Source organism: Panthera tigris, chromosome D2 (genome assembly GCF_018350195.1).
Source record: "Panthera tigris isolate Pti1 chromosome D2, P.tigris_Pti1_mat1.1, whole genome shotgun sequence".
In the NCBI taxonomy this organism is placed as follows: domain Eukaryota; kingdom Metazoa; phylum Chordata; class Mammalia; order Carnivora; family Felidae; genus Panthera; species Panthera tigris.
In genome coordinates this window covers 15,111,538-15,139,452 of record NC_056670.1, presented here as the reverse complement: position 1 = coordinate 15,139,452, position 27,915 = coordinate 15,111,538, and the positions used below count along the sequence as shown (strand labels likewise).

At 42.3% G+C, this 27,915-nt stretch overlaps 1 protein-coding gene across 1 annotated transcript in view; it reads right to left on the bottom strand.

Annotated features, from left to right (window-relative positions):
* The window catches only part of PCNX2 (pecanex 2), a 298,842-nt gene that overhangs the window by 186,103 nt on the left and 84,824 nt on the right, over positions 1–27,915 (bottom strand). Inside the window, exons 13-15 of the mRNA XM_042960259.1 lie at positions 22,663–22,834; positions 14,695–14,805; positions 13,820–13,911 (exon numbers count right to left, since the gene is read on the bottom strand). Of these exons, the coding sequence (XP_042816193.1) occupies positions 13,820–13,911; positions 14,695–14,805; positions 22,663–22,834 (375 nt within the window). The remainder of the gene's footprint in view (positions 1–13,819; positions 13,912–14,694; positions 14,806–22,662; positions 22,835–27,915) is intronic.

Below are 27,915 nucleotides of genomic sequence, written 5' to 3'. Positions count from 1 at the left end.
CGCTCCACTCAAAAGACATAGGGTATCAGAATGGATAAGAAAACAAGATCCATCTATATGCTGTTTACAAGAGACACACTTTAGACCTAAAGACACCTTCAGATTGAAAGTAAGGGGATAGAGAACCAACTATCATGGTAATGGTCACCAAAAGAAAGCTGGAGTAGCCATTATATCAGACAATCTAGATTTTAAAATAAAGACTGTAACAAGAAATAAAGGGCATTATACCATTAAAGGGCATTAAGGAGTCTACCCACCACGAAGAGCTAACAATTGTAAACATTTATGCCTCCAACGTGGAGAAACCCAAATATAGGTATCGATTTATCACAAAAACAAAGAACCTCATTGATAATAATACCATATTAGGGGACTTCAACACCCTACTTACAGCATGGACAAATCATCTAAGCAGAAGATCAACAAGGAAACAATAACCTTAAATGACACACTGGACTGGATGAACAGATATATACAGAACATTTCATCCTAAAGCAGCAGAATACATGTTCTCGAGTGCAAATGGAACATTCTCCAGAATAGATCACATACTGGGACACAAATTGGCCCTCAACAAGTCCAGAAAGATCTAGATCATACCGTGCATATTTTCAGACCACAATGCTATGAAACTCAAAATCAACCACAAGATAAAAATTGGAAAGAAAACGAATACTTGGAGATTAAAGAACATCCTACTAAAAAATGAATGGGTTGGGGTGCCTGGGTGGCTCAGTTGGCTAAATGTCCAACTTCAGCTCAGGTCATGATCTCACAGTTCATGGGTTCGAGCTCCACATCAGGCTCTGTGCTCAGAGCCTGGAGCCTGCTTCAGATTCTGTGTCTCCCTCTCTCCCTGCCCCTCCCTCACTCATGCTCACGCTCTCGCTCTCTCTCTCTCTCTCTCTCTCTCTCTCAAAAATAAATAAACATTAAAGAAAAAAGAATGAATGGGCTAACCAAAAAGTTAAAGAGGAAATTAAAAAGTACATGGAGGCCGATGAAAGTGATAACATGACAGCCCAAAACCTCTGGGATGCAGCTGCAGGTGGTCATAAGAGGGAAATATATAGCAATTCAGACCTTCCTAAAGAAGGAAAAAAGGTCTCAGATACACAATCTAACCTTACACCTTAATGAGCTGGAAAAAGAACAGAAAAGAAAACCCAAAACCAGCAGAAGATTGCAAATAATGAAGATTAGAACAGAAATCAATGCTATTGAAATAAAACAAAATCAAAGCAATAAACAAACAAAAAATAGTAGAAGAGATCAATGAAATCAGTAGCTGATTCTTTGAAAGAATTAACAAAACTGATACGCCCCTAGCCAGTTTGATCAAAAATAAATAGGAAAGGACCCAAATAAATAAAATCAAGAATGAAAGTGGAGAGATCACAACCAACACTGCAGAAATACAAACAATAATAACACAATATTATGAGCAATTATATGTCAATAAATTGGGCAACCTGGAAGAAATGGACAAATCCCTAGAGACATATAAACTACCAAAACTGAAACAGAAAGAAATAGAAAACTTGAACAGACCCATAACCAGTAAAGATATCAAATCAGTAATCAAAAAATCTCCCAAAAAACAAGAGTCCAGGCTTTCCAGGGTAATTCTACCAAACATTTAAAGAAGAATTAATACCTACTCTTTTGAAGCTGTTCCAAAAAAAAAAAAAGAAAAGAAAAGAAAAAGAAAAAGAAAAGAAAGAAAAGAAAAAGAAGAAAAGAAATGGAAGGAAAACTTCCAAACTCATTCTATGAGGCCAGCATTACCTTGAGTCCAAAACCAAAGACCTCACTAAAAAGGAGAACTACAGACCAATTTCCCTGATGAACATGGATGGAAAAATTCTCAACAAGATACTAGCCAGTCAGATCCAACAATACATTAAAAGAATTATTCACCGAGATCAAGTGGGATTTATTCCTGGGATGCAGGGCTGGTTCAATATCTGCAAATCAATCAAAGTGAAATTACATTAATAAAAGAAAGAATAAGAAGCACACGACCCTCTCAATAGACACAGAAAAAGCATTTGACAAAATACAGCATCCTTTCTTGATAAGAACCCTCAAGAAAGTATGGATAGAAGGATAATACCTCAAGATCATAAAAGCCATCTACGAAAGACCCACCACTAATATCATCCTTAATGGGGAAAAACTGAGAGCTTTTCCTCTAAGGTCAGGTACACAACAGGGATGTCAACTCTCGGCACTGTTTTTCAACATAGTATTGGAAGTCCTAGCCTCAGTAATCAGACAACACAAAGAAATAAAAGCCATCCTAATTGGAAAGGAGGAAGTCGAACTTTCACTCTTCGCAGATGACATGATACTCTGTATGGAAAAACCCAAAAGATTCCACCAAAAAACTACTAGAACTGCTCCACAAATTCAGCAAAGTTGCAGGATATAAAATCAATGCACAGAAATCGGTTGCATTTCTATACACCAATAATGAAACAGCAGAAAGAGAAGCCAAAGAATCGATCCCATTTACAACAGCACCAAAACCCATAAAATACCTAGGAATAAACCTAACCAAAGAGGTACAAAATCTATACACTGAAAACTATAGGAAGCTTATGAAAGAAACTGAAGAAGACACAAACAAATAGAAATACATTCCATGCTCATGGATTGGAAGAACAAATATTTTTTAAACGTCCATACTACCCAAAGCAATCTACATATTCAATGCAATCCCTATTAAAATAACACCAGCATTCTTCATAGAGCCAGAACAAATAATCCTAAAATTTGTATGGAACCAGAAAAGACCCTGAATAGGCAAAGCAATCCTGAAAAAGAAAACCAAAGCTGGAGGAACGACAATTATGAACTTCAAGCTGTATTACAAAGCTGTAATCATCAAGACATTATGGTACTGACACAAAAACAGACACATAGATCAATGGAACAGAATAGAGAACCCAGAAATGGATCCACAAACTATGTGGCCAACTAATCTTTGACAAAGCAATGGAATGGAAAAAAGACAGCAGCAAATGGTGTTAGGGGAAACTGGACAGAGACATGCAGAAGAATGAACCTGGAACACTTTATTACACCCTACACAAAAATAAACTCAAAATGGATGAAAGATCTAAAGATAAGACAGAAAGCCATCAAAATCCTAGAGGAGAAAGCAAGCAAAAACCTGTTTGACTTCGGCCACAGCAACTTCTTACTCAACACGTCTCTGGAGGCAAGGGAAATAAAAGCAAAAATGAACTAGAGGCAAGAGAAATAAAAGCAAAAATGATCATCAAGATAAAAAGCTTCTACACAGCAAAGGAATCAATCAGCAAAACTAAAAGGCAACCGATGGAATGAGAGAATATATGTGCAAATGACATATCAGATAAAGGGTTAGTTTCCAAAATCTATCAAGAACTTACCAAACTCAACACCCGAAAAAACAATCCAGCGAAGAAATGGGCATAGGACATGAACAGACACTTTGTTCCAGAGAAGACATCTAGATGGCTAACAGGCACATGAACAAATGCTCAGCGTACTCATCACCAGGGAAATACAAATCAAGACCACAATGACACACCACCTCACGCCTACAAAACAGATAAACATAAAGGAAGGGAAGCAAAAATATAAAAACAGGGAGGGGAAAATAACAGAAGAGACACTTAAATACAGAGAACAAACTGAGGGTTGTTGTGGGTTTTGTGGGTAGGGGATGGGCTAAATGGGCAAGGGACATTAAGGAGAACACTTGCTGGGATGAGCACTGGGTGGTATACATAGGGGATGAAACACTGGATTCTACTCCTAAAATCACTGTACTATGTGCTAACTAACTTGGATGTAAATTAAAAAAAAAAAACAATAAAATTTTAAAAAAGAAGCTACAAAAAAGCTACTAGAATAAGTATTTAACAAGGTTCCAAGATACTACCCTAAATATACAACAAGTGTATATGTTATCAATGAACAATCAGAAACTTCAATTATACAATACCACTTAATGATAGTGTCAAACACACGTATAATACAAACATGCTTACTTTGAAAGAAACTGCCAAACTGTTTCCTAAAATGGCTACACAATTTTCCAACCCCACTAGAATGAATCAGAGTTCTTGTTGCTGCACATCCTTACCAGCATTTGGTGGTGTTAGTGTTCTGGATTTGGACCATTCTGATAGCTGTGTAGTAATATCTTCTTGTTATGTGCTTTTAGTTTCAAATTCCACTTGTTCATTGCTGATATATAGGGAAGTGAATAACTTTTATATATTAACCTTGTATCCTCCAATATTGCTAAACCACTTATTAGTTCTAGGGAGTTTTTTGCCATCAATTTTTTCATTTTCCACATAGAAAATCATGACATCTCTGAAGACACGGTTTTATTTCTTCCTTAACGAGAAGTATACCTTTATTTCCTTTTCTTATCTTATTGCATTAGGCAGGGCATCCAATATATGTTGAGAAGGAATAGTAAGAGAGGACATCCTTGCCTTCTTCCTGATATTAGTGGGAAAACTAGTTTCTCACCATTAGAATGTGAGCCATAGTTATTTTGTAGAAGTTCTTAGATCAAGTTAAGGAAATTCTCCACTAATTCTAGTTTTCTGGGAGTTTTTATCATGAATGGTTGCTGGATGTTTTCAAATGATTTTTTCTGCATCTGTTGATATGACCATGTGATTTTTCTTCTTTACCCTGTTGATGTGATTGATTACATTATTTGATTTTTGAATATTGAACAAGCCTTGCATATCTCAGATAAATTCCATTTGGTCGTGGTATATTATTTTTTTAATACATTGTTGGAAATGACTGGGTAACACTCTGTTGAGGATTTTTTGCATCTGTTCATGACATTAATCTGTAGTCTTCTTTTCATGTAATGTCTTTGGTTTAAGTGTTAGAGTAATTCTGATCTCATAGAATGTATTAGGAAGTATTCCTTTTGCCTCTACCTTCTAAAATAGATGGTGGAGAATTGGTATAATTTCTTCACTAAATGTTTGGTAGAATTCAACAGTGAACCTCTTTGAGCCTTGTTTCGAAAGTTTGTTAATTATTGATTCAATTTCTTTAATAAATGCAATCCTAATCAGATAATCATTTTCCTTGTATGAGTCTTTGGTGGATTACATCTTTCTAGGAATTGACCCATTTCATCTACGTTATCTACACTGAGTTATTCACAATACTACTTTATCATCCTTTTAGTGTCCATGGAATCTATAGTGGATATCCCCTCATTTATTTCTATAATTAGTAATTTGCATCTCCTCTCTTTTTTTCTTAATTGGCCAGGGTACAGGCTTATTAATTTTATCAATCTTTTTTTTAAAAACCAGCTCTTTGTTTTATATATTTTCTCTATCAATTTCCATTTTTCAATGCCATTGATTTTTTTGTTCTAACTTTTATTATTTATTTTCTTTTGTTTACTTCAGAATTAATTTGCTCTTCTTTTTCTAGTTTCCTAAGGTGGAAGTTTAGATTATTGATTTTAGATCTTTTTTCTTTTCTAATATATACATTTCATGCTACATTTCACCCTAAGCATTGCTTTTGCTGAATCCTACTCATTTTGATAAGTTGTATTTTCATTTTCATTTGATTCAAAATATTATTTAAATTCTTCTTGAGATTTCTCCTTTAATCCATGTGCTACTTAGAAGTGTGTTATTTAGGGGCATCTGGGTGGCTCAGTCGGTTGAGCATCCGACTTTGGCTCAGGTCATGATCTCGCGGTTCATGAGTTTGAGCCCTGCATCAGGCTCTGTGCTGACAGCTCAGAGCCTGAAGCCTGCTTCGGATTCTGTGTCCCCCTCTCTCTCCACCCCACCCCTGCTTGTCCTCTGTCTCTGTCTTTCAAAAATGAATAAACATTAAAAAAAAAGAAGTGTGTTGTTTAATCTCCATATATTTTGGAATTTTTAATTCCACTGTGGTCTGAAAGCAGACACAGTATGCTTTCTATTCTTAAATGTGTTAATATGTGTTTTATGGCCTAAGATGTGGTCTGTCTTAGTGAATATTTCCTGGGAGTTTGAGAAGAATGTGTATTCTGCTATTGTTGGATGAAGAAGTCTACACATGTTAATATATTCAGTTGATTAATGATTCTGTAGAGTTCATCTACGCCCTTACTGATTTTCTGCCTTCTGGATCTGTCCATTTATGATAGAGAGGTATTCAAGTCTCCTATTACAATAGTGGATTCATCTTTTTCTCCTTATAATTTTATCAGTTTCCCCTTCAAATATTTTGATATTCTGCTGTGAGGTACATACACGCTCAGGATTGTTATGTCTTCTTGGAGAGCTGATCCTTTGAATATTATGTAATGCTCCTCTTTATCTCTGAAAACTTCTCTTGCTCTGAAGTCCACTCTATTGCTCTGCAGTATGAAATTAATACAGCCATTCTCTTCTTTTTTCTTTCTTTATTTTTTTTAGAGGGAGAGCAAGAGCAGGGGAGAAGGGCAGAGGAAGGGGGAGACAGAAAAAGAGAGGGAGTGGGAGAGGGAGAGGGAGGGGGGAGGGGGAGGGGGGGGGAGGGAGGGAGAGGAGAGAGAGAGAGAGAGAGGAGAGAGAGAGAGAGAGAGAGAGAGAGAGAGAGAGAGAGAGAGAGAGAGAATCTTAAGCAGGCTGCACAATCAGCGCAGAGCCTGACACAGGGCTCGATCCCACAACCCTGGGATCATGACCTGAGCTGAGAACAAGAATCAGACACTCAACGGACTGAGCCCCCAGGCACACTATATTTTTGCTTTCTTTTTCTTAGTTTTAGCAAGGTACATATTTCTCCATCCATTTACCTCCAAGATGTATGTGTCTGTATATTTAAAGTGGATTTCTTTTGGACGATATATAGGTGGGTCTCGTTCTTTGATCCTCTCTGACAATCTCTGCCTTTCAATCAGTGCATTTGCACCATTAGTGTGTACAGTGATTATTGATATAGTTGGATTAATACTTGCTATATTTGTTACTGTTCCTTATTCATTGCCCTTGGTCTTTGTTCCTATTTTTGTCTTTCACTCTTTTTCTGCCTTTTGTAGTTTTAATTGATTTCATATGATTTCATTTTCTCTCCTTTATTAACATATCAGTTATACCTCTTTTTTAGTACTCTTAGTCATTGCCCTAGAATGTGCAATATCCATTTATAATTAAGTCAAGTCCACTTTCAAATAACACTGTGCCACTTTATGGGTAATGCAAGTACTCATAATAACTATACACTTATATTTATTTGATTATGTGATTGCAATAAATAGAAAAAACGGAAATATTTATTTCAATCTCACTTATTCCTTCTCTGATAATCTTCCCTCCTTTATGTAGTTCTGAGTGTCAGTCCTACATTATTCTTCTTTTCTCTGAAGAACTTCTTTTAACATGTCTTGCAAGGCAGGTCTACTGGCAACCAATCTCCTTCAACAAATCACTTCTGAAGGATCATTTTTCAGGGTACAGAATTATAGCTTGGTGGGTTTTTTTTTTTCTCTCTCAATACCTTAACTATTTCCCTCCACTCTTGTTTTGCTTGAGTTGTTTCCTGTCATGAGTCAGCTTAGGCTGCCATAGCAAAATACAGTGTGTGTATTACTAAGCACGATGTCTTAAACACCATAAATTTATTTCTCACAGTTCTGAAGTCAGGAGGCCACGGATTATGGTGCCAGCATGGTCAGATGCTGGTACAGGCTCCCTTCTGGGTTTGCAGATGGCCACTTGCTCTCTGTGTCTTCACACAGCAGTGATTTCTCTTCTTACAGGGGCACTAATCCCATCATGAGGGCCCCACCCTCTGGACCTCATCTAAACTGAATTATCTCCCCAAAGCCCATTAGGATTTCAACAGCTGAATTTGGGGAAAACAACTCAGTCTGTAACAGCTCCTGAGCAGAAACCACATACAATTCTTATCTTTGCTCCTCCAAAGGTAAGATAATTCTTCCTCCGGTTTCCTTCAAGATTTTTTCTTTGATCTTTGGTTTTTAGCATTTTGCATGATATGCACTGGTTTAGTTTTTGTTGTTTTTGTTGATGTTTTGAATTCATCTGCTTGGTGTTTTTTGAGATTCCTGAATTTGTGGCTTGGTGTCTGACACTAATTTGGGGAAATTCTCAGTCATTAATGCTTCAAAGTATAATTTTCTACTCCGTTTTCTCTTTCTTCTCCTTCTGACATTTTCATTACACGTATGTTCCATCTTTTGTAGTTGTTCCACAGTCCTTGGATATTTTGTTCTCTTCAGTCTTTTTCTCTTTGCTTTTTCATTCTGGAAGTTTCCACTGACATAGCCTTAAGCTCAGAGATTCTTTCCTCAACTATGTCCATCAAAAGCATTCTTTGTTTCTATTACAGTGTTGTTGTTTTTCACCAGCATTTCCTTTTGATTCTTCTTGAAAATGTCCATCTCTCTGCTTATACTGCCCGTCTGTCCTTGCATACTGTCTACTTCATCCTTTAGCATATTAATCATAATTGTTTTACATTCCCAATCTGATAATTCCCACATCTCTGCTATATCTAAACCTGATTCTGATGCTTGCTCTATCCATTCCAACTGTGTTTTATGGCTTTTAGTATGCCTTGTAATTTTTTTTCTTGATAGCCAGACATGACACGCTGGGTAAAAGGAACTGTGGTAAACAGGTCTTTAGTGATGTGATGTTAAGGCATGGGGGAGAAGTATTTTATAGTCCTATGATTACTGCTCAGCTTTTTAGTGAGCCTGTGCCTCTGGACTATGAACTTCATAAGTGTTTCTGAGTGCTGCTTAGGTAAGACAGAATGGTGGGGCTGGACTGGAGTTGGTATTTCCTTTCGCCCACATGGAAGGCTAGAGCCAACTGGAGTTTGGCATTTCCCTTCCTCTAAGTCAGTTAGGCTCTTAAAAATCCCAGTAGTTTAGGCTGTGGGGAAATCATGAGGTCAGGCCTTGTTAAGAAGAGAATGCTCTTCTTGTTAAGAAGAGAATGTTTACTCTTCCCCTCCACCTACTAAAAGCAAGAGTTGGATTTTGGGATTTTTCTCCAATATTCATTGTGAAAACCTGTTCCAAGCTCCTGGAGGTAAAACTCACAAAATTGTGCCGCCTCCTGGAGAAGTGGACCCCCTGGGAGATATTAACTCTCAGACTTGCCCAGACTGAGCCTTCGGCAATTCCTTGATTACGGCTCAGGTTTTCCCACCCTTGTACTCATTCCCATGGAGGTTCCTGCTCCAGGAGCTTGTGATCCCCTGTATCTACCTGTCCGTCTCTCCAATTTAGGAAGCAGTGATTTGCTTGTTTCTTGCCTTCTCTGATGGATCCAAAAAGAGTTGTTGATTTTTTTTAATTTGTTCAACTATTTACTTAGTGTTAGGATAAAGTAACAACTTTCCAACCCTTCACATACTGGACCAGAAACTAGAAGCCAGTAATTGTTTTTTGACAAAGCTTCCAAAGTAATTCAATGGGGGAAATGTTAGTCTTTTCAACAATCGTGTCAGTGAATCTCAATCTTTACCTCATCTCATACACAAAAATCAACTCAAAGTGGGTCAGAGATCTAAATGTAAAAGCTGCAACTATAAAACTTCTAGGAAAAAATGTTTGTGACCTTGTGTTAGACAAATATTTTTTAGATAGGACATAAGAAGTGCAAACCATAAAATAAGTAATTGACAAATTGGATTTCCTTATAATTAAAATGTCTACTCTTTGATAAATGCTGTTAATGAAATGAAAAGACAAGCCAAGGACTAGAAAAAAATATATGTACACTATATATTTGATAAAGGACTGGTATTCATAACATGTAAAAAAAAAAACCTCTTATATCTCAGTAAGAACATATCATGCAATTTTTTAAATGGGCAAAAGACTTTAACAGATTTTTCACCAGAAAAGATACATAAGTAGCAAGCTAAAGTATATGGCACATACTTGACAACAGTCATTATTAGAGAAATGCAAATTATAGCCACGATCAGATACTAGTTCCTACTGGAATGAGAACTATTTTTAAAAACTATTACAAATTTTAAGTGCTAGAAAGAATCTGGAACACTTGGAAATCTCAAAGACTCTGAAGGGATCAAAAATGGTGCACACTTTGAACAACAGCTTGGCAGTTTCTTATGAAGTTAACATTGATTAACCACTTGACCCAGCAATACCACTCCTAAGTATTTACTAACAATAATAAAAACACATATCCACACTAATACCTGTACACAAATGTTTATAGAAGGTTTATCTATAATTTGGGGTGCCTGGGAGGCTCAGTCAGTTAAGCATCTGACTTTGGCTCAGATCATGATCTAAGGGTTCGTGGGTTCAAGCCCCGCATCAGGCTCTGTGCTGTTAGCTAGGAGCCTGGAGCCTGCCTCAGATTCTGTCTCCCTTTCTCTCTGTGCCCCATGCCCTCCACCCCGCTCATATGGCGCTCTCTCTCTCTCTCTCTCTCTCTCTCTCTTAAAGGTAAATAAACATTAAAAAAATTATTCTTAAAAAAAAGTTTTATCTATAATTTTCAAAAACTGGAAATAACCACAGAAATACTACTCGGTGATAAAAAAGAAAAACTACTGACATGTGTAACAACATGGTAGGATCTTAAAAGCATTCTGCTAAGTGAAAGAAGTCAAACTCTCAGAAAGCTTCATGTTGTATATTCCATTTATATGAGATTCGAGAAAAAGCAAGACTGGAATGACAGAAAGCAGATCAGCAGTGGCAGAAACCTGGGCATGGGAGAGAAAGGACTACAAAGGAACATAGAGAACACTCGGGGGAGGTGGAATTGTTCTATATCATGATTGTGATGTGTGTATTGTGATATTATTAAAGAATTCATAATAAATAATATTTTGATGATATTTGATTATATACAGTCATCAAAACTCATATAATTATATATTTAAAACCCATGAATTTTATCGTATGAAGTTGTGTTTTATAAGTTATAACCATAGAAATCAATTCAGTCATAGCCAAAGGTTACAGTAGGAAGAAGAGTGTGGCTTATGAAGGGATACCAGGGAACCTTGGAGTTGGTGCAAACATCGCTCAACTTGAGCGTGGTGTTAGTTACATGACTACATACATCCATCAAAACTCACCTAAGTGTATATATTAAAAAGGTAAATTTTATAGTATAGAGTTTATATCCCAGTAAATCAGACTTTTTAAATGTATGGAAACAAAAAACAACAGGTGTTGGCGAGGATGTGGAGAGAAAGGAGCCCTTGTACACGGTTGGTCGGGATGCAAACTGGTGTAGTGACTGTGGAGAACAGGATGGGGGTTCCTCGAAAAATTAAAAATAGAACAACCCTACAGTCCAGCAATCACACTACTGGGTATTTATGCAAAGAATATAAAAACACTAATTCAAAGGGATGCATGTATCCCTAGGTTTGTAGTAGCATTATCTACAATGGCCAAACTATGGAATCAGCCCAAGTGTCCACTGACCAATGAATGGATAAAGATGTCGTGTCTGTGTGTGTGTGTGTGTGTGTGTGTGTGTGTGTGTGTGGATTAAGGAGTGCCCTTGCTGTGATGAGTACCAAGTGTTGTGTGGAAATGTTGAATCACTAAATTGCACACGCGAAACTAACATAGCACTGTACGTTAACTAACTGGAATTAAACTGAAAACTAAACACCAAGAACAAAAAAATTAAAAATACTCTTAAAAAATTAAAATACAAAACAATAAAAAATTAAAATGCGCGAAAAATATGTATGTAAACAGACACCGAAACACAACAGAGTAAGTAATAAACAAAGGGTCCTGTGCGCAAGAGCTTGTGACCCCCAAGTTTTACAGACAGATGTTTTACAAAAGGCAGTAGGAAGAGATCCTCAGAAGTACAAGGACTCAGAAAATAATCCATGTACTTTTCCTGAATAAAACCGTGACAGAATAGAAGAATGTATTTCAAAAGAAAGAACGCCAGAAACATTGATTCCTTCTGTAATGACTGTTCTACATAATGGTATAAACGTGGTGACAGTGTCCCCACCAGCACGTAAGTTACCTTTGTGCATTAGAAGAAGGAATCTTCCTCCTCCCCTTTTTCTGTGCGAAAGAAACTACCTAAACGAAAGGGATGGAAGCAGTGAGGGAGGAAATCAGGCCATTGAGGGTCACAGACAAATTCATGGGAATGCCCTGGGAGAGGATCATGTCACACTCCCCGTCTTCCACAAGTGGGGATAAACAATGACCTTTCTGCCACCCACAATGATGCATTTAATAAGACTGGAAGTTACTCTTTTGAAAGAGTTGGCTAAGAAGTGTCATTTGATCTTAAAAACCCTATGGAACATGCATTATTTTTACCTTCTTTTTTACATTAAATTTCTATTTTATCAGATGTACCTGTTGTTTAAAACATTAAATGTGGGATGTCCATAAAGTCAACAAATGTGTGTAATATTAATTAAATTTTCCTGAACGAAGATGCCCCCGACATTACGTGTATTACTGTCTTCAGACTTTATGGGCACTCTACAATTCTATAATATTGAAAATGAGCAGCAGTGTTCCCTGTCTACACCACCTCATGGCCCAAATTCCTGCTGCCTGAAGGCAGCTTGTGCTTCTTCGCCCATGTTTCTCCGTATTTCCAGGTGACATATTGTTTTGTTATTTCTTTTTTTTTTAATGTTTTATTTATTTTTCAGAGATAGAGGCAGAGCATGAGCAGGGGAGGGGTAGGAAGAGGGAGACGCAAACTGAAGCAGGCTCCAGCTCAGAGTTGTCGGCACAGAGCCCAGCGCACTCGAACGCACGAACCGTGAGATCATGACCTGAGCCGAAGTTGGGCACTTAACTGACTGAACCACCCAGGCGCCCCTGTTACTTTGTGATCTTTTTCTATCTTAGATTTTATTTGCTGACTTTCCAGTGTGCGAGACAGGATTAAGACAGCCCAGGGGCACCTGGATGGCTCAGCCAGTTAAGTGTCCGACTGCGGCTCAGCTCATGATCTCGCGGTTCGTGAATTCAAGCCCCACGTCGGGCTCTGTGCTGACAGCTCAGAGCCTGGGGCCTGCTTCAGATTCTGTGTCTCCCTCTCTCTCTGCCCCTCTCCCCCACTCATGCTCTGTCTCTCTCTCTATCAAAAATAAATAAACATTAAAAAAATTAAAAAGAAAAAAAAAGGCAGCCCTGATGGTCACACTCACACAAACTCGCTCACACACGCACTTCCCTTCCCCATATAACTGTCATTCCAGTCGCCACAAATGCAAAGAATTATTCACAGCTGAGCCACTGCATGCATAGTAATTACCTCTGGTTTTCTGACACAACTTTCTGTTTTCCTGAGGTCAATGCTCATCTTGTGTTTTCATCCTCATGGGCCTCCCTTGCTGCCCTCCTGAGCTTCAACTTTCTCCATCTGGAGAAGTCTACGGGTCCTCTGTTTTCTAGATTTTAAGACCATGTTGCTGTCGTACCCTCTCCTGTTCTCCGTCCACATAGCTTTACGCCATTGGATCTCTTTACTGCCTTTTGAGCCATACTTCAGAAAGCAGGGAGGGTCAACCCAACAGGTCCCGTTGACCGCCATGCTAGGCAGAGGCCCAGGGTCAGTAAGGAGGCCAGAGGGGCAGGTGCAGAGCGGGATGAGACCACGTGGCTGTGTGATCCCTAGCAAATCAGGTGTCTTAAGATGTCTTCTAACGCCACCGAGGCCCCACCCTCGGGGCCCTGCCACTCCTGATGTGCGCAGATCCGCCTGAACCCCCAGTTAGTTTACTGAATGGGAGGAGGAGGGCAGAGGCCCTGGGTCCCGACGCCTACCTTCACGGCGCTGAAGCAGAGCACGTGGAGCAGGGCGGCGGAGGCGGCACTCCGGGCCACGCTGTAAACAGCCGACGTCATCCCGGAAACGGCTGAAACACAAACACCAACGGTCTCGTGGTCAATAAATGCAACGACGCGAGGAGACGGTGGCGGCTCTGGAATACAAGATGTCTGCCGGGGGGTGGAGGGGGGCAAAGAGGAAGTCCGAGGGGGCGGGCAAAAGCACTGGATGGCTGTTACCACGAGAAAGACAGACCACTTACTAAACATGCAGGAGGAAAGCATTTAGAACTGGGGGCACCATTCGTAGAAGACTGCGTGAACAGGCCCCGTGAGGACGTAGGGAGACCTCCTTGTTTACAGTTGAAAGCTGCTGGCCACCATAAACCTCGCGGGTTTCCACAGAAGGGGGTCAGAGAGAGAGAGATGAGTGTAATGAACAAGCAACACTAGCACGTGTGTGCGTGTGTGTGTGTGTGTGTGTGTGTGTGTAATGAGGTGGTCATAGTACTGATCACCAGCAACACCCGAGTGCTTCATGTACAATTTCATTTAGTTTTTACAGAACCCCTAGGAGATCCACATGTTCATTTCCATTTAGAGAAGCATGAACTTTAAAGTTAAGCAACCGGCACAAAGTCTCCAGGTAAGGATTAGGCGAGGTCTTATCCACCTTGGTGGGAATCTAAAGTGGCACGCCGAGGGAGGGTCCACACAGGTGGAGACACGGGTCCCCTGTCTGTCCAGGTGCACGCATGAAGCCGTTTAGTGCTCATGACAAAGAAAACCTAGCTGTCCGGACTCTCACTCCACTCAGCCCTTATCGGAACTTCAGACTCCTTTATAGGAAGAGTAGGGTGTCAATGACCTACCAGAACCTCCAAAAAACAGCATGTCAATCTGTTCCAGAAGGTAAACGCAGAAAGTGTCGATCTGCGGGAAGAGCCCAAGGAGGGAAATCGCAGGGAAGCAATATAAAAATACTGGAAGTGAACAGACAAAGTTGATGGTAAGTGTGCGGCCGATGGCCACCAGGTCCCCGAGGCAATCCCGCCTGCTCCCGTTCCAGCACCCGGCCCGCCCTGCCCGCATCCTGGAGGCAAGACTGGACTCCTCGCACCCACAGAAGGAAGGTCTGCAGGCCGAGTGGAAACATGCCTGCAGAAGTAACAAGGGGCCGTGTCTGAGGAAGAGGCCTAGACGAGGACCCAGGAAAGACCTCGGGTGGTGAGGGAGGCAGTGGACCAGTCCACAGTTTGCAAGAGCAGCTTTGCATGTGGGGGGCGTGAGCATGGGAGGAAGAATCTGGGAAACTCCAGAAACAGGCAAACCTAAAGGGTGGTAGGTGGGCGGGTCTCTCCCTGCATGGGGGCTGGGGGTGCAAACATCGGAGCTGGGGGCTCCTCACGTTGTGCCTCTGTCCCCTGGTGCACTTGACGTGCTGAGCATCACCACATCTAAATGCCAACCACAGATTCGAGTTCAGTGGGAACTCCAGGTTCGCAGAGGAACAAGGGAGGGTGGTGATTAAGACGCCACCACAGGTGACGGTGGGGCACTGAAGGGACTGACTCCCCGGACACTGGAGCATCTGGGACATGAAGGTAGCCCTGCCTGGCCCGAGGACCGTGTTCCGTCCCAAAATTGTAACAGTGCAGCTGGATAAAACATCCACATGCCAGGACTCCACGTGTCCCCCAGATCATTTGTTAGAGGAAATAAGACGTACCAGAGCTGCGTTTCACAGCTACTTCCCTATTATCCTCTCTTGCTCAAGTCTTTGTAAGTTGGCTTTCATAGAAACACAGAATCTCCCATTCCTTCTGCTATAACACATCTGTCTTCTGTCTCAGTTATTGTCAATGTAGTTCGATACTGGTAAGCCTTAATAAAACTAAGGAAATTTGATTTGAAATCCCATATGCCCAAACGTTGGAACTATGTGCTAACACCGTGCATAAACCAGTCAACAGTGGGAGTGGGGATTGGGGGGGGGGGGTTCAGCTATTTCTGAAAAATCAGAAATGTAAACTTTCCATTGTGAAATTGGAGAAACGAGAGTATCTGTACGGTCCCATGCTCTTGCTAGTAGTGGCTTAAAAGTAAGTATGGGACAATCCCCTCTACAATAATACCGGGGAACTGTTTCAACTCTCTTGCGGTTGGAACCGTGTTTTGCTACACGTGGTGATTTTGCTGTAATGTTTTCTGTGGCAAGATTTCAACGATATTGTAAAAACCTAGAGCATCTGCGAGTAATGCACTTCTCAACCAAAGTATGCAATAAGACACAAATAGTGACCTACTAAACATAATTGTATAAAACACCATTTTTTTTCACTTGTGAACGGAACTCAAAGATACGGGGGAGACATAAGAAATAAAGAGAAATTTAATTATAGAGCATAGTTATAGGCATCAAAATTTAAATCCACATAATTTCAAGTGAACTAACATTCTTCTCAACTCTGAGACTCAAACCCAGAAGTGAAGATTGCACACTAAGCTGTACTCCCCATGGCCAGGATAGGGGCAGAGGGAAGGTGTGATGAGATTGCATTAGTTCACCTTCTCAAGTGCTGTGCATGTGGCAAAAACCACACCAAGAATGAAGAACTTCCAGGGAAAAGTACGGGTGTGAAACAATATTTAAGGAAGCTGAATATTGGAAAATGTTCAAGAAAGCATGTAGGGTGCCTGAGTGGTTCAGTCAGTCAAGCATCTGACTTTGGCTCAGTTCGGATGTCAGGGTCTGTGGGTTCTTCAATCCCCATGTCAGGCTCTGTGCTGACAGCATGGAGCTTATTTGGGATTCTCTCTGTCTTCCCTCCTCTCTTTACTTCCCCTGCTCACACTCTCTCTCTCAAAAATAAACTAAAAAAAGAAAAAGAAAAAGAAGTATTCTCTATTAGAAATACATGAGGCAATGAAACCACAACTATGGAAGCAAAAAGGACTGGAGCCAGTGAATCATGGTCTGAGGGTGCTACGATGGTGGGAGACACAGGGGAGCCTTGGCGAGAGATGCTGTGGCCGTGCTTACAGAACCCGAGTTTCCTGGCCACAGTGGAAGGACAGGAGTCCACATGGAGCCCAGCGTCTAGATCCTTCCCAGGATGTATGAAAGAAGGAAATCATTACTCTTTACAATCAAAGCCAGGAAGGTGGAAGGAGAGCAAGGTGGGGAGCCCACACATCTCATGTGTCAGGCCATAGTTCATGTGAATAAAGAAGCAGCCAGGGCGCCTTGATTTCAGCTCAGGTCATGATCCCAGGGTTGTGGGACTGAGCCCCGTGTCAGTGCGGAACCTGCTTGGGATTGTCTCTCTGTCTGTCTCTCTCTTTCTCTCTCTCTCTCTCTCTCCCTCCCTCCCTCTGCCTCCTCTCCCACTCACTCTCTCTCTCACTCTAAAATAAAAAATATATATATTTTTAAAAAGGAGCTAAATGGTTTTTGCATTAGAACAATTAGAAAATTACACCTGAAGTTGCTGAGGTTATTTTGTCCTTTTTCCAAAAGTAAAAGAAAAAGTCCCTGTGGCTACTGGCAATTTTCCCTGTGAACAGGTTTTTTTCTTAGCATACCACTGAGAGGGTCTATAATTTTCTCTCACTTCTTCCCTACTCCTCATTTTCCCTAATAATTACCATAAATGCAGAAACTTCTGGTACAGTCCCGTTTCTTGGCAAGCTACATTTATAAATAAAAACATTGTAGCTTCTTTTTTTTTTAATGTGAATAATGATACTCGTTACTATTCTATCCTACTACTATTAGGTTTAATTTGAGAGAGAGAACACACAGAATGAAAATAACATGGAAATAAACCTGAAACCTACACAGTTGATGTGAATGTGTATGTTGCGTGTCTTCAAGATGCCCCTATCTGTGTGTTAACTAATTGTCCTGAGGATGGACTATACTGAGCCCCAGAAACAGCCTTTATAGAAGACACACAGAGAAGACAAATGTGAAGTGTCACCGGGCAGAGGAGAGGGGTACATTCCAGTAACTCGTCACAAAACCTCCATCTACTTCCAAGGGTGGCATTACTGGAGATGCATTGTTGTAGGCTGGGGGTTGTGGTCGGAAGGACTAACGGAAAACAGAAAACTCAGATCTGAAAGGGATCCACGCAGTGCATGGGGTCGTGCTGCAAACGACAGCCACCTCATCGTGCCTGAGCCCCTTCCGCGTCCGGAACTCCTTGCTTCACCAGGTAACCCCGCAGTACCACTGCACTCCTCTAGGCCAAACCATCTTACAGGTGTTTCTTGCAAGGAGCCGGATTCCTGGCCATGACTACTAATTACAGCTACAACAACGGTGAATCACCATCGCCTGTACCTCCAGCACCCAAGCATTTCTTCTCGTTCTCCTGTCCCCCCACCCCATCTCAGGGCACACTCTAGCTTTGCTCCTGCTCCTTTTGAAGCACGATACTAAGACACTGAAGACCTTGTGGCTTCCTCATCAGGGGGATAATTACAAAGACAGCCTCCCTCGCCGGCTTTTGCTGAAGTCACCCGAATGGAAAGTATTAAAAATTCCAGCCCAGAGGTCTCCATGTCTGACTGAGCACAGGCAAGGGATACTCAGAGGTCCCTTCACCTCCCTCCCGAAAATAAAAAGAAAGAATTGTCCCTTATAATGAAAGAGAAGTGCCCACAGGGATACGCTGAATATCTATGAGGGGTCTTAGAGGGGAAAATTATATAAGAATATTACCCTCAGTGTTTCTATGTCTTTAACTCACCATCCCCCAACCCCAGCCCCAGCCCCAGCCTATAAAAGCAACAAGTCCCTGCCACCGACTCTGTCTTTCTTCTTAGGTCCCCAAGTTCCCTGCCTCCTGGCAACGTACATCCCACCTTCTTGCATTGTTCTATTACATAATTGAGAGGCTTGCCTTTGAGATGCTCCTCTCTTTGCATTAAATAAGATAAGCAGCCTCTCCATCTTCCCTACCCACCCAATTTCCACCTGACTCATCTCCCACCACTGGCTCACATTCAACCCCTTCTGCCCTGGGAGGCAGAGGAGGCAGGGTCAGCTCCCCGCCCCTTTCCAGCTCCCCTCCCCTGGCCGCCTCTCCTCCCTCTGATGGGTTCATGGTGTTGAAGCAGGAGTGGCAGCAGGTAACAGAAATATCGGCAAGAAGGCATGATTCTAAGAACCATGTCACCTTTCCCAGCACCAGCCAGAGGAGCATCACAGCACGAGAAGCAGACAGCACCTTTAGACCACCTGATGGAAAACAAGGTCACGCGGGCTAAGTTCCTATTTCTCTCCTGTCCTTTTTCTTTTTAAATTTATTTATCTAATTTGAGAGAGGGAGCAAGGGAGGGGCAGAGAGAGAGAGAGAGGGAGAGAGAGAATCCCAAGCAGAATCCGTGCTATGCTGTCAGCACAGAGCCCGATGTGGGGCTCAATCCCATGAGCCGTGAGGGGCGTCTGGGTGGCCCTGATCTAATAACCTTGACATTCTTATAAAAAAGGGGAATTTGGACATTTGGACACCGAGACAGACACACACAGAGGGAAGATGAAGTGGACAGACACAGGGACAAGGCCATCTATGAGCCAAGGAGGGAGGCCTGGGACAGGCCCTTCCCTCGTGCCTGCAGAGATTTTAGACTCCTGGCCTCCAGAACTATGAGACAAGACATCTCTGATGTTCTCAGGGACCCATTAGCGGTACTTTCTTATGGCAGCTATCGGAAGACACACACTCCTTTTTCTCCCAATAACCTTTTGTTTCCTCCTGATTTTTTCTTCTCTCCCTGTTGGTTTCTGAACTTAACAATGGCAGCAGTTATTATCCACTCAGATCCCTTGCTAATGAGGGACAGAAGGTGGAGAGGTTCCATAAAGAAGAATTGCCCTCGCTTTCCCCCATCGAGTCAGAAAAACAGTATATACCTCTATCCCCTTCCTCTCATTCCCAGTTGTTCTAAATCTGTTCCACAATCTTTTCCTGCTCGGTGCAAATTAATGTGTTTAACACATTCACTCCGTAGGGATTGCTATTGTTCTAGTTTTCCCTTTTTCTTTATCCCAGAAGTCATTTAGTTGGCTTGCTGGATTATTTATCGCTATTTTTACCTGTCACTGTTGACAAGCAGACAAAAAAACATGTATTGAGGAAAAGCTCTAATGAGGGAAAGGGAATTCCAGATAGAAAGATGCGAAATGCCACATTCCCTGCCCCATCTCCACTCCTCGATGGAATTGGTCTGAAGAAAAATAACATGAGAATATACATAGCCAGTAGCTTATTTGAGAACAAGGGTTTCTGCTAAAAGTAAAATCTCACCAAGTACATTAAGGTCTTACTTTTGGGGCCCTGATAACATTTCACATTCTGATGCCAGGGCAAATTTGCTACGCCAAGACAACCACGTTTATTGCAATGCCATTGGCCTGTTTATAGTAGCAAATTAAATAGAGAGAAATGGTGGAGACGCCCATGTACAGAAAAACAATTTCTAAATGGAATGTATGCCATGCTTTTCTTCCTCTTTCTACAGATCATCTTCAGCGGGTGCTTATGAAGTCCCTACTTACTGAAAGGCTGAGCTGAACAGGCCAAAAAGGACTATATAAGCTTTCCCTGTGTTCATTCGTTCATCCATTCAACAAACATTTCTTTAGTGCCTGTGTTTACCAGACACAGGGCAGGGTACCAGGGATTCAGGGTGAGAAAGGAGGCGTGGCCTCCGCCATGCCCAGATTGAATCCAGCAGCATACAAGCTAGTGAGGGAGCAGACGTTAGTCAAATATCACAAGTGCAGCCGATGACCACACAATGGGTTTGGTGCTCTGAAAAGTATGGTTTGGGGGGACAGAAGACGGGACCATGCTTAGGGGAATGGGCCATCAACTAGCACGGTCAAGGGGGTTGGGGCGCCACAGAAGAGGAACACAAGACACGAGCATGAGATGAAGAGGTGTGCCAGGGTAGTTAGGGTTCCAGATCAGGTCACAAGGATTTGTAAGAGGTGGAAATCTAGCAGCACTAACCCGTGCTCAAGACCCTAGGAAAAGGTGGTCATGAGGTGCCCAAGATTGAGTGTGCGGTGCAGAGAGGGAAGGCAACATTTTGACACAGACACCTGTTTCTTGAACACCTTCCAAAATGGTGTCATGCCCTCTCCACCTCTAATCCCCAGGCCCTCCTGTGCTGTTGAGCTCTGGACCCCAGCGCTGCTGTTGGCTAAGAGGAAACAGGAAAGGACAGTTTCCAGCATGCACAACCGTGACTGGGCATCTGCATCCACTCAAACGCTGCATTTTCCATTGCAGCTAATCTCGGGAGGGAGACGGGAGAGCACATTTACAAGAAGATAAAAGTAACTGAAGTCTTTCTCGGAGTGTATGCATGCGTGTGTGTATGTAACAGGAAGAGAGATGTTGTGGGCACAAAGGTGGGCTTATCTGGGGCTGGGTATGGGGGAGTGAATAGTTTGCTACCAACACAGCAGGAAGAGGAATGGGGAGATGGTGATTGAGAAGGCGAAGGGTGCAATGTCTACCTTGCTGTCACCTACAAGGAGCACGAAGATATGCCATAGTGGAGGGCCCTTTCCAGTCCACTAGAGAGACTCAGGAAGCTGTCATGGGGGCCAGAGAAAGAATGATATGGGACCTATGGCTTTGAAAAGCTCCTCCTGAGTAAGACATCCAACTGGAAAGCAATAGATCCAGGGGCTGATATCTCCGATAGTTGCCCTTTACCAATCCATTTGGGCAACGTGATCACAGCTAGTCACAGGCTGGTGTGTGTGTCAACCCCTGGAGGTCATTGCAAGAATTCTCAGGGCATTATGAGGCAAGCCGTCAGAGCTGCAGGCGACACTGGGGCAGCCTCTTCACAGAAGGATGATGATAATCGCTAATACCCGGTGCCCGGCCCCCTTCTGTATGTTTAAATACACGGACACATTTCAAACTTGAACCAACCTCTGAGGTGACTACCATTTTTGTCCCCACAGCACAAAAGAATTTTTCTCCAGGTCACATAACTAGTAACGTGGCAGAGCTAGAATTCAAACGGCCAGGCGCCTGGCTCCAGAGGTTGGGCTCGAAACCATCACACTGTGCAGGCTTCCCGTGTAAATGGGGCACATCACACGAAACTCCGTCTGGACCTAAAGGTGTGCACAGAGTACCAGGGACAGACTGGGTGACCAGCATGCCCAGGACTCTACCTCGATGGAGAACCATACACACTCAAGCGTTACTAGAATGTCTGTGCCATGCGACATGTGACAATGTCTGTCCCACCTGGGACGGCCACCCAGGTGGCAAAACCCCCTCACCCTGGGGAGCCCCACCGATGCCTCACACCAGGCACCACAGCAACCAGCCTTCAGATATTACAGTGTTGCAGGGCGCCAGGGCGGCTCAGTCCCTTAAGGGTCTGACTTTTGCTCAGCTCATGAGCTCACGGTTCATGAGTTCAAACCCCGCATCCAACTCTGCTGACAGCTCAGAGCCTTGGAGTCTGCTTCAGATTCTGTGTCTCCCTCTCTCTTTGCCTCTCTCCAGCTCACACTCTGTCTCTCTCTCTCTCTCTCAAAAATAGACATTAAAAAAAAAAAAGGTATTACAGTGTTACAACTTCTGTGTCATTGATACCACAATGCTTTAGAATGATTCTGCCATTGAATGCTCTGGGGCTCCAGCTTCTAAAGGTATACAAGCCAAAAGAGAGATGCATCTCTCTTCATCCAGTAATCAAATAAGGAGGTTTCTCCAACTAGCGATTCAGAATACAAAGGGGAGACATATCCTCCCACCTCTATAACCTTCCCCACAACCCCCAAATTCACTCACCTATTAACAGGTCCCTAGCTGATTGGAGGGACCTTGGAGAGAAGAGCTTCAGGCCATAGACAACGTAAGTGGGAGGGTGCCGGGCTTTGGCCCCTGTGTCAAGAAGCAAAATAAGGCCACACAGCACACAAAAATAGATTGGTCTGCTATATGTTATGATTTGGTTGTGTCCCTAGAAAACAAACACAATATCTGAATGGTACCTATTATTTGGATTAAATGACAAAAATCTCATAGTCAGAAATTTATATCATATCATACAACTTATACCATAAAACATTCTCTCCCCCTCTCCCAGCATAATTCATATACACAAATCACCAGGAAAAGAGAAAAAAAAAAAAAAAAACAAAACCTCTGATGCTTGTTCTGACAATTAAGGAGAAGAATATCAAAAAGAATGTTATGCCTCTCAGACTCAACAAGATTTAGCTGAAAATTTAATTACCATCCTTAGATACAATCTAGATCTAATCAATGATCCCCTAACAGTGAAACTTCCATTTGTATTGTTCATTTCAAATGCAAAACTAATATAAGCCATTATTTGCTCTATGTGGTCTAACTTGAGCCCCACTACTATTAAGAAATAGAATTATAACTTGTGGGCTTTGATTTCTCTGTCTTAAAAAGCAAGGCGATACAGATACAAAGTTATACCCACAGAGATTGCAGAAAATGTCTTAGTGTAGAGCAGGGGAATAATCCAATTTTTAAAAACTCACCATTTCTATACATTTTCCTTTGAGGAGGACCAAAAGCTTAACAGATCTCATCTTGGCCCTCAAAATGTTGTTATGAGGAGAAGTAGAAACATGTTTATTCTTCTCCTTGAATGGATAGAAAAATTATGGGAAAGATAGAACACCAAACTTTCCAGGGCAAAAGCCAATGAAGAATTTACATGTCACAAATCAGTGCACAATTCATAAGGCTCAAAACACCACCAAAAATGAATTAGGGGGAGAATATTCTTTGCAATTCATGAACTACTTTGGGTGGAAAAAGTCAAGATGAAAGTGATACGGCTTTGGATGTGAATTTTTAAAGTCACTGCCTTGAACGTGTTATATTTAGAAATGCAATTTAAATTGCCACTGCTTCTATATAGAGATGGTCCTATTCTGAGACCATCTTTTAATAGGAAAGAAAACACAGGCTGTCCGTGGGGGCTGGCTATGTTTGGCCCTGAATCCAGCCTCAGTCTTGAAGGAACATTTGCACTCTTATGAAATTTCCTTTTGAATCCAACTGGGTCATAGATTAATGGGTATGGAAATACTTTTTCTGCATTAAAAAAAAAAAAAGAAGTCAAAACTGAAGCCTAAGTGAGATTGTAATGCATTTCTTATCAAGTGAAAAGCAAAATAACTCTGGTTGCTACAGACAGATACTTGGTATACAAACACACAAGACATTCCTCAAAGCGACACCATACAGGAGATATAATTAAAGAGCGACCTCCCGCTTGTCCCGATTCTTCCTTTTCCTAAAAGGTTTAAAAATACATTTTCTAGGAATTGAAAGTCTGGCCTTGAACAAGTCTGTGATACAATCTTAAATCTGGCAAGTCAAACTTTGTTAATGGGCAGGGGAATGCTTCCTTGTAATTGTAATTTATGAAACAAAACGTAAGGCTGGCTCCCTCACAAACAGCCTGCCCTCATCATCCACCAATGCCTCACCTCACTGCATGTTCTGGGTCCCCAAACCGTTCTAAGCGTGACCCTAACAGGTGGCACAGACATGACTTTTATTTTCCTTCATTCCTAAGAAAGTCCCCTAATAAAATTCCTTTGCTCTCCAATTCCTTCTTTCCCATGCAAATCAATCATCAGACCCCCCAAGGATTGCTTTTTCTTTTTTTCAAGAGAAAAAATTCCACTAGTTCCACCAGGTCAAGTCTGATCAGTCTTTTTTGCAACTCCTCCAACTATCCCTCCCCCCAACCCCCCCCACCACCTCCGCCATGTGGTTTCAACTTGAAAATGCCCTGGGGAAGCTCCCCTGACATCAGCTGTGGGGCATCCTGGAGGCTGTCTGCGCATGCGTCTGATTTCCCACCAGCCCCACCCACGTGTAGGAGGTCTGGGCCCGGGCAGCTTCTGGAAGGGCAAAGCCAGAGAATCAACACCTCCGGGGACCCCACCTCCGGAGAGTCGTGGTGCACGTGGCTAAGGGGGACAAGGCCATTCGAATCATCCCCATAGCAAGACAGTGGGCTAGTCAAAGGCTTCAAAGTTATTAAGACAAACATAAAAGGTGTTTATTATAAGGGAAGATGGGGTGTCAGACAACCTGGGGTGCAGCTGGGCCTCGGTGGTGAGTAAATCTGGGCTGTTAACCCTGTTAACCAGGTCACGCTGCGACCACCCCATGTCAGCTGGCTGCAGGTGTCAGCCCTGGGCTCTGTGCGGCCTCAGTCCGCAGGGCAGGAGAGAGAGCACCTCATACCTGCAGAGTCTGCACACGTTCTCGTCTGGCCACATTCAGGACCTGGTATTTTTTTGGGCCGGTGTGAATGGCCAGGGCACCAAGAGCTAACATCTGTCCCACCTTTCTTGTGCCCCAGGCACCACTCTACCCACGTGGCCAGTCCTCGGGACGCGCCAAGAAGTACTTACTATTCTCATTTTGCCAAGGGTAATCTGCGGCATAAGTTTTAATAATAATTTTTTGCGAAATTACGAAATGTACCCCCGGCTTCCCAGACAGAAAGCGGTGTGGCGGAGCAAGGATTCGGAGGCTGGGTGGGCACTGGCCTCCCGGCCGCCTGGCCACTGCGTGCTGACTCCCGACAACAACCGGGCAGAGGAGCCCATTGGGCTCAGGCCCCATCAGGCCCCAGGACTCAGCCTGACTTCACTAACGTTCATTCATAATCGTCATCCTTGAAACACATAATGTGAACGTCACTTGTGTGAAGCAGAAATACAGAGAGCATGAGGAGAAGCATTAGTAATAGTTTTGGGGTGTTCAGCCCAAATGTCCATCAGCTGAGGAATGGATAAAGAAGATGTGGTTTACATACACAATGGAACACTACTTGGCAATGAGAAAGAATGAAATCGTGCCATTTGCAACAATGTGGATGGAACTGGAGGGTATTATGCTAAGTGAAATAAGTCAGTCCGAGAAAGACAGATGTCACAGGTTTTCACTTATACGTGGATCTTGAGAAACTTAACAGAAGACCATGGGGGAAGGGAAGGGGAAAAAATAGTTACAAACAGAGAGGGAGGCAAACCATAAACACTGAGAACAAACAGAGGTTGATGGAGAAGAGGGGAAAATGGGTGATGGGCATCGAGGAGGGCACTTGTTGGGATGAGCACTGGGTGTTCTATGTAGTGATGAATCACAGGAATCTACTCCCGAAGCCAAGAGCACACTGCACACACTCTATGTTAGTCAACTTGACAATAAATTGTATCAAAAAAAAAAAAAAAAAAAGACTTTGAACTCTAGAGGGTGGAGAGGGTATAGAACATTAATGGCATACTCTGTCCACTGCTCTGGGGCACTGTTCACTGACGTGAACCCCCATCGTTAAAATAGGAGTTGGCTGGGGGCGCCTGGGTGGCTCACTCGGTTGAGCGTTCGACTTCGGCTTGGGTCATGATCTCACGGTCCGTGAGTTCGAGCCCCGCGTTGGACTCTGTGCTGACAGCTCAGAGCCTGGAGCGTGCTTCCGATTCTGTGTCTCCCTCTCTCTCTGACCCTCCCCCGTTCGTGCTCTGTCTCTCTCTGTCTCAAAAATAAATAAACATTAAAAGAAATTTAAAAAAAAAATAGGAGTTGGCTGTTTCATAGTTCGTTACAATGGTACCGATCTGTTTACTCAGATATGTGTTTGTGCCTGGTGATGGGTTTTTTCTCACTTTAGCATTAGCAAATCAGCATTAGCAAATGCCTGAGCATTTTTAACTATACACTTCAGTCCCCATTGGATGTGGAGCAAAAGGGGGAAAGCTGGGGACCAGGCAGCCACTGTCCTACAGAGAAAAGAGCCCCAGTAAAACCAGAGCCAGTAAGTATTCCGTGACTCATACTGGGGTATATATAAGGATCCAAAACATTTTAGAGAAGGCGGTAGAGGCGATAAGCAGCAACCAAAAGGTCAAATAATTCCTAACAGATGACTACCAGAATGCTACTTGGCTTCAGCTAAGGTCATGATCCCAGGGTCGTAGGATCGACCCCAGCTTCAAACTCCATGCTGAGCGTGGAGGCTGCTTAGGAATCTCTCTGTCACTCTGCCCCTCCCCTGCTCCTTCTCTCTCTCTCTAAAAATGAAACAAATAATAAAATAAGATGCTACTTGAGTCTAAATATGGCAGAAATTTGACAAGTTACTTTAAAATTAAAAAGACATAGGCAAAAGAGTTTCTGTAAGCTTAGTTTATAATTTAATTTAGTTTATAATTTAATTTCACAGAATGATATATTTTGGGGCCAACTTCTTAGCTTTCCCGTCTGTGAATCTTGACAAATGGGTCAATGCAGTTGTCCAACCAAGGAGGCAGTGAAATGGACATCAAATGGTGCCCAACGTGCCATCCACTCTGCCACCCTTCTATTTTACGGTTTCCCACTACCTCAGCATTTCCCCCAATGACAGTGACCGACAGAGGGAAGGGTGATCACTTAAGTTCTGCCCTGATTTCATGGCAGAAATTAAGTATAAAAGCATTCAGAGAAGGCAATTTGGAGTGGCTCATGCTTTAAAGAATACTATTTTTTTGAGCAAAGGAAATACACAACTGAAGAGATAAACCTAATTTAATTTTCAGTCGAGAACCACTAAGACTCAGTTGACCTTCTTATTTCTAAGATTGAGGACTGAGAAAAATTTTTATAGGTCATTTAATATCATTCCTCTGACAGACACTACCCCCACCTAGGTGATCAAGGTCAACACCAACAGCAGTTAAGTCACGTAGACAGTACATAGCCTCAACGTGATGTGATGAAAATGGCTTTTCCCCTCAATGGTCTTGCTCCCAAAATTCTATAACCCCGGTCTAATCATAAAATAGACATCAGATAAATCCCGACTGAGGGGCAGTCTACAAAATCCCTGACCAATACTCCTCAAAACCGTCAAGCTCATCAAAAAATAAGGAAAGTCTGAGAAGCTGTCATGATAACTAAACATAATGTGCTATTCTCGATGAGGTCCTCAAACAGAAAAGGCACATCAGGTTAAAACTAAGGAACTCTGAGTAAAATATGGACTTTGGTTACTAACAA